The sequence below is a fragment of the Balaenoptera physalus genome, assembly GCF_965194825.1.
Source record: "Balaenoptera physalus genome assembly, chromosome: 15".
Lineage (NCBI taxonomy): Eukaryota > Metazoa > Chordata > Mammalia > Artiodactyla > Balaenopteridae > Balaenoptera > Balaenoptera physalus.
Genome location: NC_138894.1, coordinates 16,115,594 through 16,128,867, shown reverse-complemented (window position 1 = coordinate 16,128,867; position 13,274 = coordinate 16,115,594). Strand labels below are relative to the sequence as shown.

At 39.4% G+C, this 13,274-nt stretch overlaps 1 protein-coding gene across 2 annotated transcripts in view; it reads right to left on the bottom strand.

The window, feature by feature from the left end:
* Positions 1 to 12,730: 12,730 nt before the first annotated feature.
* LOC309643801 (charged multivesicular body protein 3) overlaps positions 12,731 to 13,274 on the bottom strand; it is a 78,857-nt gene continuing 78,313 nt past the window's right edge. For both annotated transcript variants that reach the window (XM_082426904.1, XM_082426905.1), the window contains one exon: positions 12,731 to 13,251. In XM_082426904.1, coding sequence (XP_082283030.1) covers positions 13,109 to 13,251 — 143 coding nt within the window. In that variant the 3' untranslated portion in view covers positions 12,731 to 13,108. The remainder of the gene's footprint in view (positions 13,252 to 13,274) is intronic.

Below are 13,274 nucleotides of genomic sequence, written 5' to 3'. Positions count from 1 at the left end.
AAACGTCTTCCCTGGGAATTTCTTACCAGAAGCTTCTTTATACAGTTTTGGATCTAGAATTGGCACTGTTGATTAGAAATCTCCAATAGGCAAAAGAAGAGGAAAACTTGGATTCTCTATAGAGGAAATCACCTTCAAGCCAGGCCTCAAAGGAGTCCCACAGATGATAGTTCCAAGGACTGTTATTCACAATCAAATGCATTGTATCCACAAATATGAAAATTGAAAGCTACCATGAGCAAGAGTCAATGCAAACATGAAACTGCCGTATTTATTAAACTTGCAAAGTTTGTAGGTTCTGGAATGATCCAGCACTTATTTCATATTCTGAAATGTTTAGTATGTTTGAAGAAATGAGAGTATAGGAATATGATGAAAGAATGAGATTGCCAGACATGACCAGATTTGGAAAGAAGCTGAATAGAACTTTTACAGAAATGAGACATGATGGTTAAAATTAGAAATTCAGCACATGAGTTAAGTGGCAGAAAAAAGTTCTTTTACAAACTGAAAGATTGGTAAAAATAACACAAGACAGCATTGAGTAACAGGAAACTGTAAAGAAGTGTTAACTTATAAGGCGGACACAGAAAAGTATAGGTTTGACCATCAGTGACAGAGAATTAAGAGACTGGTGAGGGAGGGTGACATTCTGAGACTGAAATTTTTCCAGTACTGACATGTCAGATTGAAGAAGCCTAACTAAATCAAGCAAGATAAATAAAATATCCACACCTGTGGGTAGTAAGTAACAGTAATAAGTTAAAAGAATACCCAAAACAAATAGGTTCTTAAAAGTACCCACAATGGGGAAAAACATGATCTTCAAAGAGGTGACAGACTTAACAGCTGACTTCTTAACAACAACAGGGGGAGTCAAGAAAGTAGATGCCACTCTTACTGTGCCAGAGAACATGCCTGAAAATAAGTCTAGACACAGCAAAATTATTTTCCCTGTTCTTACTGACATTTTCAGATAAAAGCCAGAGTTTCTCTTCAGGCCCTTGCTGAAGGAACTTTTAAGAATATCCTTAGGATTAAAAAAAAAAAGAAAAAAAAAGAATATCCTTAGGAAAAAGAAGTAACCCACATCATGATGCAAGAAAAAACGTTGTACAAGGGAAACTGTAAATTCATGGATAATCTTAAGCAACAGTGGAACAATATTTTTAGAAGTCTGGATAAAGTTCCTCTAAAAGTTAAACATAGAATTAATGCATGATCCAGCAATTCCACTTCTATGTTTATACTCAAAAGAATTGAAAGCAAGGATTCAAGCAGGTACTTGTAGACTCATGTTCATAGCAGCATTATTCACAAGAGCCAAGAAGTGGAAACAACCCAATAGATGAACAGATAAACAATGTGGCAAATCTATACAGTGGAATATTTTCCAGTCTTAAAAAGGAAAGAAATTCTGACACAGGCTACAACATGGATGAGTCTTGAAAATACACTAAGTGAAATATGGCAGACACACAAAAGGACAGATATTGTATGATTCCACTTATATGAGGGACAGTCATGTTCCTAGAGTAGAGACAGGAAGTAGAATGATGGTTACTGGGGCTGAGAGGAAGGGGGACTGGAAGTTACTGTTTAACGGTTACAGACTTTCTGTTTGGGATGATGAAAAAATTCTGGAGATAGATGGTGGTGATGGTTGTACAACATTGTAAATATCCTTACTGCCACTGAATTGTACACTTAAAAATGATTAAAATGGTCAATTTTGTGTTATGTATATCTTAACCAAAATAAAAATTAACTCCAAGTAGGAAAAGCTTTTGGAGTTGAATGAGAAAATGACATTCTTATTTTTTTAATTGATTAAAAAGGTAGGAAAGAAGGAACAAGTGGGACTTTTCTAAATGCAAGTTTCCCCCACTATTCGAAAGTATTGAAAGTAGAGGTTTCCTCTGAAACCTTTTGCAAGCGTAGAAGCAGGTACCTTAGGACACATCTTGCTAATGGATGCACAAAATAAATAGACATAAAGCACAGACGCTCACAGACACAGCTCAAAGCCATGGCGCCTTGATGGTGAGATGCTGAGTGTAGTTTCCTGGGAAGGAGCTTGGCGGGGCCGCTTTCACTGCTCAGGATGCACGCTGCCTCTGCAACACCTCTCTGCAAAACAAACGCTGAATGCTGTTTTTGCATCTTGCCTTTTTTTGTTGTTAAAAGCAAATATCCTCTTCAGATTTCTTTCAGTTAGCAAAAACAGGTACTAATGTAGGTATTTTATAAAAGTGAAGTAGTGTAAAGCGAACTTTCAACAAGTGGACGATACCTGTGCTCCAGTTGCAAGATAAAGATGGTCTGACTGGATTAAGTAAAAGACTTGACTATATACAAAGATACAGTTTGTAGGTTAAAAGTAAAAGCACGGAAAAAGTTCTATCATGCAAACACTAATTGTATGAAAGCAAATATGGCTATATTAATACCAAAGTGATTTTAAGATAGGGTTTTACCAGAGAGAAGTTGTTTTCACAATCATGAAAGGATTAATTCAGCAGGAAGATACAATAATCCTAAGTAAGTACGAACCTAATAACAGAACTGCAAAGTAATATGAAGCAAAATTTGACAAAATTAAAGGAGAAAACAAGTTCACAATTAACAGTTGAAGATTCTCGCCCACCTCTTTCTGTAATTGATACAATAAACATATAAAACCAATACAAATATAAAATATTTGAACCTATCAAACAAATTGACACTTATTAGAACACTAAAGCCAGTGGCTGCAAAGTACACATTCATTTCAAGCGCACATTGCTTATTCAAGAACAACCATACACTACCCAAAAACAAAGATAAAACTACAAAATTCTCAAATGTCGAGAAATTAAGCAACATACTTCTAAGTAACCCATTGATCAAGAAGAAATCAGAATGGAAATGAGATACTTGAATGGAATAATAAAAATACAACCATTCAAAAGTTGTGGGATTCAGTTTACAACAGTGCTTAGATGGGAATTTATAGCTTTAAATGTATGTGTATGGGACTTCCCTGGTGGTCCAGTGGCTAAGACTCCGTGCTCCCAATGCAGGGGGCCTGGGTTCAATCCCTGGTCAGGGAACTAGATCCCACGTGCCTTAACAGAGTTCACATGCCGCAACTATAAAGATCCTGCATGCCGCAACGAAGATCCTGCCAGCCACAACTAAGACCTGGCACAGCCAAATAAATAAATAAATAATTTTAAAAAATGTATGTGAAGTAATGTTTCTTTCTAAAATGTTTAGTAGAAGCACTTCATCAGTGAAAACATGCAGTAGGATTTTTAACAGAGGATTCAGTTTTTTCAACAGATCTAAGACTATTCAGATTTTCCTTTTTTATTTTTTATTGTATGTTTTATGTTAGCTATGGCCTTGTCATATATGACACCATATATATTCAGGTGTGTTCCCTCTATATTCACTTTGTTGAGAGTTTTTATTAGAAATGGATGTTGATAGCTCCCTGTCAGCCATATGATCCTGAGGGTAAACAACCAATATGCTTCAGTGTACTGTGTTGCTTGCATTTTGTACAGATTGTGGTTTGTGTTTTCACATCCTGTAATGTCTGCAAAACGCCCATCTGCATCTGCTGCTTCTAGTAGGAAGAAGAGGAAGGCAATTACTCTTGAGATAAAACTCAAGGTAATTGCCCAGCACGAAGGTGGCAAGCCAGTAATGATCATCGCACATGAGTTAGGAATTTTCCATTGATGATAACCATCTTAAAGGATAAGAAGTGAATCAATGATGCAGTGAAACAGCATCAATTAGATACACCATCATCACGAAGAAAAGAGCTGGGCTAATTGATGATATTGAAAAATTACTTGTCACATAGAAGACCAGATACAGAAACATACACCACTTAGCTGACTGATGACCCAGGCTAAGGCAAGAAGTCTTTTCGATTCACTCTTTATACACAAGTGTTTATAGCAAGTCATGGGAGGTTTCAATGCTTCAAAAGCATCATAATTTTCATAATGTGAAATTCAACAGTGAGGCAGCAAGTGCCGACGCTAAAGGTGTTGAAGCTTTTAAGGAAGAGCTATATAGGATGATTGTGGATTAGAAATATTTGCCAGAACAAAAAGTTAATATTGATGAAACAAGCTTGTTCTAGAACTGTATGCCAGAACATACATACATTCATGAAGAGTCCAAGACAATGTCAGGCATTCAGAGACCATTTAACACTGCTTTTGGGTGGAAATGTTGCAGGGTTCAAATTAAAGCCTTTCCTAATGTACCAATTAGAGAATCCTAGAGCATTCAAGAATGTGAGGAAGCATACACTTCCCATTTGTTATTACCATAATAAGAAAGCCTGGAAACAGTAGCATTGTTTGGAGACTTTTAACTGTCACAGGCAAGAGAATATTGTAGGCAAAACAACATCCCATTCCAGCTGATCTTGGACAAAGCTCCGGGGCATCCACAGCATGTCTGTGACATGCATCCTGATGTAAAGGTTGTGTATTCGCTTCCAAACACAACCATGCTCTAAATGTGAACCATCACTGCAGCATGGGAAGAAGTCACACAGCAATGCATGAATGGCATTTGGAAGAAAGTTCTGAAGACCTATATGGACTCACTGAAAGGCTTTTAACAAAGATTCTACTGTTGCCGAAATAGTAAAGGAACAAGATGCTAGTGCTTGGGAAGCAGCTTGAATTGGACGTTGATAAAGAGGATATTCATGAGCTTCTCGGCATCGAGGCTGAAGAGCCTTCCAATGAAGAGCTGATTGAACTGGAGGAAGAAAGAAGTAAAGAAGTCGAGGCAGAGGAAGAAGTTATACCCGAGGCACCAAGAAGTTCACAGCAAAGAAACTGGCAGAGACGTTTCCTGCTATCACCAGTGGTGTACGGAAGTTAGAAGAAATGGATGTTAATTACAAGAGATTGGCAAGACCTGGCAGGCAGATACAGGAAGCTCTTGCTTGCCATAGAGAAGAAAAACTGTGCAGTCAAAACTGGTTATCTTCCTGAAGAACAAACACTATGCCTGCTAAACCAAGTGTCAGTGCCCCAGGTCTTTCTACCGGCTGTTCTCAAGCCTCATCAGAAGAGAGACTGACGACCCTGCGGCTGTAGCATCCCCATCATCCAGCAGTTAACTGCAGTTCAGTCCTTCAAAATTCTTCAAATCCAGTGTGCTTTCAGCTGGGTACACGAATGGTGAGTACCCATACAGCCATTCTGTTTTTCACTTTCAAGCACAGTTTTCAATAAATTACATGAGCTATTCAACACTTTATTATAAAATAGGCTTGTGTTAGATGATTTTGCCCAACTATGGGCTAATGTAAGTGTTCTGAGCACATTTAAGGTAGGCTAGGCTAAACTAGTAGGTTAAGTGTATTAAATTTAAAAAATTTTTTAACATCTTTATTGGAGTATAATTGCTTTACGATGGTGTGTTGGTTTCTGCTTTATAACAAAGTGAGTCAGCTATACATACACATATGTCCCCATATCTCCTCCCTCTTGCATCTCCCTCCCACCCTCCCTATCCCACCCCTCTAGGTGGTCACAAAGCACCAAGCTGATCTCCCTGTGCTATGTGGCTGCTTCCCACTAGCTACCTATTTTGGTAGTATATATAAGTCCATGCCACTCTCACTTCGTCCCAGCTTACCCTTCCCCCTCCCTGTGTCCTCAAATCCATTCTCTACATCTGCATCTTTATTCCTGTCCTGCCCCTAGGTTCTTCAGAACCATTTTTTTTTCTTTAGAGTCCACATATATGTGTTACCATATGGTATTTGTTTTTCTCTGACTTACTTCACTCTGTATGACACAGTCTAGGTCCATCCACCTCACTACAAATGACTCAATTTCGTTTCTTTTTATGGCTAATATTCCATTGTATATATGTGCCACATCTTCTTTATCCATTCATCTGTCAATGGACACTTAGTTTGCTTCCATGTCCTGGCTATTGTAAATAGAGCTGCAGTGAACATTGTGGTACATGACTCTTTCTGAATTACGGTTTTCTCAGGGTATATGCCCAGTAGTGGGATTGCTGGGTTGTATGGTAGTTCTAGTTTTAGTTTTTTAAGGAACCTCCATACTGTTCTCCATAGTGGCTGTATCAGTTTACATTCCCACCAACAGCGCAAGAGGGTTCCCTTTTCTCCACACCCTCTTCAGCATTTATTGTTTGTAGATTTTTTGATGATGGCCATTCTGACTGGTGTGAGGTGATACCTCATTGTAGTTTTGATTTGCATTTCTCTAATGATTAGTGATGTTGAGCATCCTTTCATGTGTCTGTAGGCCATCTGTATGTCTTCTTTGGAGAAATGTCTATTTAGGTCTTCTGTCCATTTTTTGATTGGGTTGCTTTTTTGATTTTGAGCTGCATGAGCTGTTTGTGTATTTTGGAGATTAATCCCTTGTCAGTTTCTTCGTTTGCAAATATTTTCTCCCATTCTGAGGGTTGTCTTTTCGTCTTGTTTATGGTTTCCTTTGCTGTGTAAAAGCTTTTAAGTTTAATTGGGTCCCATTTGTTTATTATTTTGTTTTTTCATTACTCTAGGAGGTGGGTCAAAAAAGATCTTGCTGCAATTTATGTCAGAGTGTTCTGCCTATGTTTTCTCTAGTTGCAGTGAGCAGGAGCTACTCTTCGTTGTGGTGCGCGGGCTTCTCATTGCGGTGGCTTCTCTTGTTGCAGAGCACAGGCTCTAGGCATGTGGGCTCCAGTAGTTGTAGCTCACGGGCTCTAGAGCGCAGGCTCAGTAGTTGTGGCGCTCAGGCTTAGTTGCTCCATGGCATCTGGGATCCTCCCGGACCAGGGATCGAACCCGTGTCCCCTGCATTGGCAGGCGGATTCTTAACCACTGCACCACCAGGGAAGTCCCTCTCCTTCATTCTTGAAGGATAGTTTTGCTGGATGTAGAATTCTTCATTGAAAGTTTTTTCTTTCAGCACCTTAAATACGTCACCCCACTGCCTCTGGCTTCTATGGTTTCCGATGAGAAATTAGATGTTAATCTTATTGAGGATCTCTTGTACATGAGGACTTGCTTCTCTTTTGCTGCTTTCAAGAGTCTGTCTCTTTTCAACAATTGGACTATAATGTGTCTTAGTGTGGATCGCTTTGATTTTATCTTGCTTGGAATTTGTTGAGCTATTTGCATGTATAGGTTAGTATCTTTCAGATATGGGAGGTTTTCAGTCATTGTTTCTTCAAATACTCTTTTTGCTCCTTTTTCTCTCTCTCTTATCCTTCTGGTCCTCCCATAATGCACATGTTGGTGAGCTTGATGGTCTCCCACAAGTCCCTTGGGCAGTGTTCATTTTTCTTTCTGCTTCTCAGACTGGATCATTTCAGTTGTTCTATCTTCAAGTTTACCTATTTTTTTCTTCTTCCTCCTCAAATATGCTGTTGAACCCCTTTAGTGTATTTTTTTTCATTTCAGTTATTGTACTTTCCAGCTCCAGAATTTCTATGTGGTTCCTTTTTATTATTTCTCTTTATTGATATTCTCATTTTGTTCGTATATTATTTTCCTGGTTTTCTTTATCTCTTAAGCATATCTGAGACAGCTGGCTTAAAGTCTTTGTCTAGCAAGTGTGGTATCTGGGCTTTCTCAGGGATGGTTTCTGTAAATTTAATTTTTTTCCTTTGAATGGGCTGTACTTTCCATTTTCTTTGTATGCTTTGTGATTTTGTTGTTGAAAACTGGACATTCCAATATTCCAGAATAATTCTGGAAATCAGAATCTCCCCCTTCCCAGGGATTTTTCTGTTCTGAATTATTGAAGGCTTAGCTGTGTTCAGCCAGTGTTTTGACAGAGATTTCCTTGAATTTCAGAACCTTAAAAAACAAACAAAAACACCTCTCCCAATCTTCTATGGATTGGCTCTGTGCTGGGACACTCTTAACACTTAGCCAGACCATTTATGATTCTACCTCAGCCTTCACTTTCTGAATGCACCAAGCCTATAGGTCAAGCAGTGGTGAAAACTGGGGTCTTCTCAGGTCTTTTCTGAGCATAATTCCTGTCCTGCTTTTTTAAATTCCCCAGTATACACAATTGCTTTTGAATGCACTAATATCCCAAAGAAATCCTTTCCCTGGCTTTTCCTCCCAGGTTTTGAGCAGTCTCTTGTAATCTTTTGCCCCAGGTGGCTCTGCACATTAAAAAAAAAAAAAAAAAAAAAAATCCTTAACATGTTTTCAAGCAAAACTTGCTGCTTTTCCACCCTGAATAAATTCCAAGATAGGCAAACCAGAGATGAGCACCTTGCGTTAGTCTTTCAGGATGGCCCTTAGATTGGGGCAAACATGACAATTTAGGAATAAGGTCTTCTCTCTTTCCCTGGGACTAGGGACCAGGGTCTCACATTTGAGAATGTGGGCTGCCATCTTCAAGACCGCTGCCAAGCTGGGAGAGAGGTTTGTCCAGGGCAAGTAAAAATGCCACAAAGCTTTCTTTGTTTTTAAGTTTCTTTTTTCTTAATACAGCATCTTCTTGGTTGCTGTAAACCTTTGTTTTCCAGAGTTCTGACAAAGTTGGTTCTGACAGTTTCTGGTACTTTTTTCAATGTTTCTTTGGAAGGATGGGTGTTTGGAGCTGTCTACTCCTCCATTTTGCTGACAACTCTATAAATATATTATAAAACTATAATTAGTAACTGACTGTACTGCTGAACTGAATGAATAAGCATTTTCAGAACTCTAATGAAAAACTGATGAACTCATAGAAGTGCTAACAGAAGATGATCAAGATGAAAAAAAATTAATTACATGGGACTGAGTGAACTGATGAGGATGATTATAATTTTTGTGACTTTGTTTGAATTAAAAAAAAAAATCCCACAAGGACTCAAGAGGCAAAGAATATACATATCAATTTTCACTGCAAAGTAAAGGAGCTGTTACAGTGGAGGATTACTGGACTGAATGTCAATATTATGACAAGGTATGAGTGTGTTTCATGTTTGGTAATTGCAATCATTGTTGCTTTTGTTGTGGTCATCCATTTACAATGATTGGTGTCAGTCTATTTATCTCTTATAAAAATAAAATACAGTGTGTGTGTGTGAAAAAAAAAACCCAAAAAAACCCAAAAAACTATAATTAATTATATGTAAATGAGAACTTCCTTAAGAAAAAGTATTTCCCTACTGTGGTTTAGACTTGGATTTCTGAAATGGCTCAGTGGCTAGGGAATGTTCATTCTGGTATCTCAAAAGGAAACTGCTTGGTTAAATAAATTGGTAAATGCATATGAAAGGCTGTGAAAAGTTTAAAAAAACCTGCTTTATGTTTATTTCAACCAAACATTTCCCAAGTTTATTTTCACTTATGAGCCTTTCTTATTGGTAATACAGAATACCATTTGAAGAGCATCTGTCACTAGGGTAGGACAAGGAAAACTGTCCAGTTTTTCAAAGCTTTGATTTTTCACAGTTGTTTCCATAAATACAGTTATGGGGTTGGATTTTAGGGAGAGGTGCAGAGGCAGGCATGACTAGTACTATTTTGGAACAAATATGAGTCACAACCCCTTCTCTCCAGGAGTTCTGAGACACACCTTTAAGTATATGACACACAAAAGGGCGTAAGGCCAGGTGAGCTGTACAATTGGCAAGGGCTCAGGAAGGTGTCTTTGATAGACAACATGGGGAGAGTGGGGAGGGACAGAGAAAGTGAAGTTATCATCTGCCTAGAACGAACTGCTGGGTGATCACCACAAGCTGCACAGTGATTTTTAAAGAGTACACTGTGTCTGAAGACAAAACAAATGAGTTGGCAGTGGGGAATGCTATTCTGGAATGCAACCCTTTAAATTGGGTTTTTTTGGGCACCAAGTAGATTCATCTGTGGATGGGGTGGGGAGAGTGGGAGCTGGTGTTGCTAGTGCTGGACCTAAATCAAGGGCCTGAGGTTTAGAGGAAAACTTTTATTGCAGGCGTTGACACCATGGTTTCCCTTTCCAGATTGCAGACCTTTCCAGGGCCAGAAGAGTATCTGACTCACCTTGTTTCCAATGATACCCAACAGAGTATTGAGGGAAAATGGAATATGCGGCCTGATAACGAGCCAAGAATGCTCTTTCCTTAGCCTGAAAACAGGAATGGAAAAATCAGGACCAATTCAAACAATTAAAACAAACCAACCCTACATGTACATCATTTTATTTGAATGGTGGAAAGAGTGCTTGTCATTATTCTGTCCATCCATGCACCTGGATAAACTTTGATTATCCACATAAGGACAAAAACGCTCAGGGATTGTGAGCATTCCTTAATTCCAAAATCATTCTGTGAATAAATTAGCCAGATAAATGGGATCATAAAACTATATCCTGTCAATACGTCAGTTCCTCTCAACTTGACTTACAGATTCAAAGCAGTCCCAATCAAAATCCCAGCAAATTTTGTGGATATTGACCGATGAATTCTGAAGTTTATACAGAGAGGCAAGAGATGCAGAATAGACAACACTACTGAAGAAGAACAAAGTTGGAGGACTGATGCTACCTGACTTCAAGACTTACTATTAAGCTACAGTAATCAAGACAATTTGGTATTGGCAAAAAAAGAAGCAAATACATCAATGGAACAGAACAGAGAGCCCCAAAATAGGCCCACATAAATATAGTCAACTGATCTTTGATGAAGCAGCAAGGGCAGTATACTGCAGCAAAGATAGTCTTTTCAACAAATGGTGCTCGAATAACTGGACATCCACATGCAAAGAAATATATCTAGACACAGACGTTACATGCTTTACAAGAATTAATACAGATCACAGACCTAAATGTAAAATGCAAAACTATAAGACTACTAACAAAATAACATAGAAACTCTAGGTGACCTTGGGTATGGCAATGACTTTTAAGATCCAATATCAAAGGGACTATCATGAAATAAATAATTGGTAAGATGGACTTCATTAATATTAAAAACTGCTCTGTGAAAAACAATGTGAAGAGAGTAAGAAAACAAGCCACAGATTGGGAGAAAATGTTTGCAAAATGTATTTCTGATAAAGCACTATTATCCACAGTATACAAAGAAGTCTTAAAACTCAGCAATAAGAAACAACCCAATTAAAAACGGGCAAAAGTTCTGAACAGATACCTCACCAAAGAATATATACATATGGCAAAAAAGCACATAAAGAGATGTTCAACATCATATATCATCAGGGAAACGCAAATTAAAACGAGATACCGTTACACACTTATTAGGATAGTCAAAATCCAAAACACAACACCAAATGCTGGTGAGGATGTGGAGCAATAGGAACTCGCGTCATTGCTGGCGGGAATGCAAAACGATACAGCCACTTGGAAGACTGTCAGTTTTTTACAAAACTAGACATACTCTTACCATAAGATCCAGCAACTGTGCTCCTTGGTATTCACCTAAATAGTTGAAATGAATGTCTACACAAAGACCTGCACACAGACATTTATGGCTTTATTCATAATTGCCAAAACTTTGAAGCAACCAAGATGTCCTTCCGTAGGTGAATGGATAGTGCGGTGCATGCGGACAATGGAATATTATTTAGCACTAAAAAGAAATGGCCTGTCAAGCCATGAAAAGACATGGAGGAAACTTACATTCATATTACTAAGTGTAAGAAGCCAATGTGAAAGGGCTACGTACTGTATGATTCCAGGAGTAAGTGTACTTGTGGGGTGCAAGATGTCAGTACACACAAGGGGGAGACGGTGCCTGTGTCAGGGCCAGAGGTGTACATGAGAACTCTATTTTCTGCTCAACTGTGCTCTGACCCTAAAACTTCTCTGAAAAATAATGTTTACTTAAACAACAAACTGTATCCTAAAGATGAGATCAAGAGCAATAGGACGGTCCCCTGGATTGAAGATTCCCATTTTGCAGGATGAGACTCAAAGGCCCTCGCTGCGGCACATCTGATACACTTGGATTTCTCCATACAATCTACAAAGCCAACCTGGGAGAGAGTGGTTGGGTTTTTTTTCCTACCTGTTTAGGGCACACAACACTTGGACCAGAGAGACCTGGGTTGAGCCCCAGTTCTGCCACTTCGTGACTGTGATTTAGGATACGTCACTTCAGCAAGCTAAGCTGTTTTCCTAACTTGTGAAGACTGAATGATTACCTATGTTAACAGCTTTGTAAACTGTCAAGCCCACACTAATATAAATTGCTACTGCTGAATTATTTCAAAATACAGCTTAGAAATGTGTGAGTTGTTTATAATGCATGACCACACCATGCCTCTTTTACCGGTCAGCTCCTGGCTTTGAGAAAGCACTGATATGTACGCCCATATCCCATGCATCCAAGACAACCAGCTTAACGCACGGAAAGGCAATCAGAGGGTGAAAGAGTCCTAATCTCACAGCTGTCTGCAACTTGCAATGGGAAGGAAAGGGAGGAAAGCTACAGACACACACACACACCCCTCAGGACACACGTAATATAGTTACCCAGCCAACAAGACAAGGGGTCACGATTCCCAAGCATCCTTTTGCTTACACAGATGACAAAAAGCAGAAGAGTAGCTCACACAGCACATCTGTGAAGGCTGGGGAGCAGGGGCCACAGAGCAGAAGCCCTTTCAGCTGAGCTTCCGAATCCCATGTGCCCTGCTATAGCACTTCCTCTTTCCAAGGCCAACATATAAAATAATTTGGGACAGCAAACACCTTGAAAGTTCACTGCACCCAACAATCTACAATGAGACCAAGTGTTAAAGCAGAAATTTATTAAAATCCATTTATATAGTGTTTTACAGACAAAAAAAAAATATAGAGTCCTCAACATTCCGGCAATTGACTCTATTCTCAGAAGTGCTTCATGAGAAGACAGACTTCTTTGCCCTCATCCCCCAAAAGATACTTCTGTTTATTCTCCTGAAATGATGCATTTATTACACCACCTCTCAAAATTCCATTGAGATCCCCAAACCTCTGCAGAGAGTGAAGAGAGATTAGCAGAGAACGTTCTCCAGAACGCAGTGCCTCACCCAGAGGTGTAGTGCAAGAGATACAGAAAACGGCGGAGGCTTCAAGGAGTGCGCGCCCGATGGCAGGGCCGGAGGAGAGCCTGCGGGCCTGGCTGGGCAGCCCTAGCTGCGGAGTGTGGCCAGACGGGACTGCATGGCCTCCAGGGCCTCTTCCTCCTCCTCATCTTCTGATGCAGCCATCGCTCCTGGAAGTTCAGGCTCTGGGAGGGCGTCGGTCACCTTACTAGGTGCTTTGCCCAAGGCCCCTGTAAAGAAACAGCACGTAGGT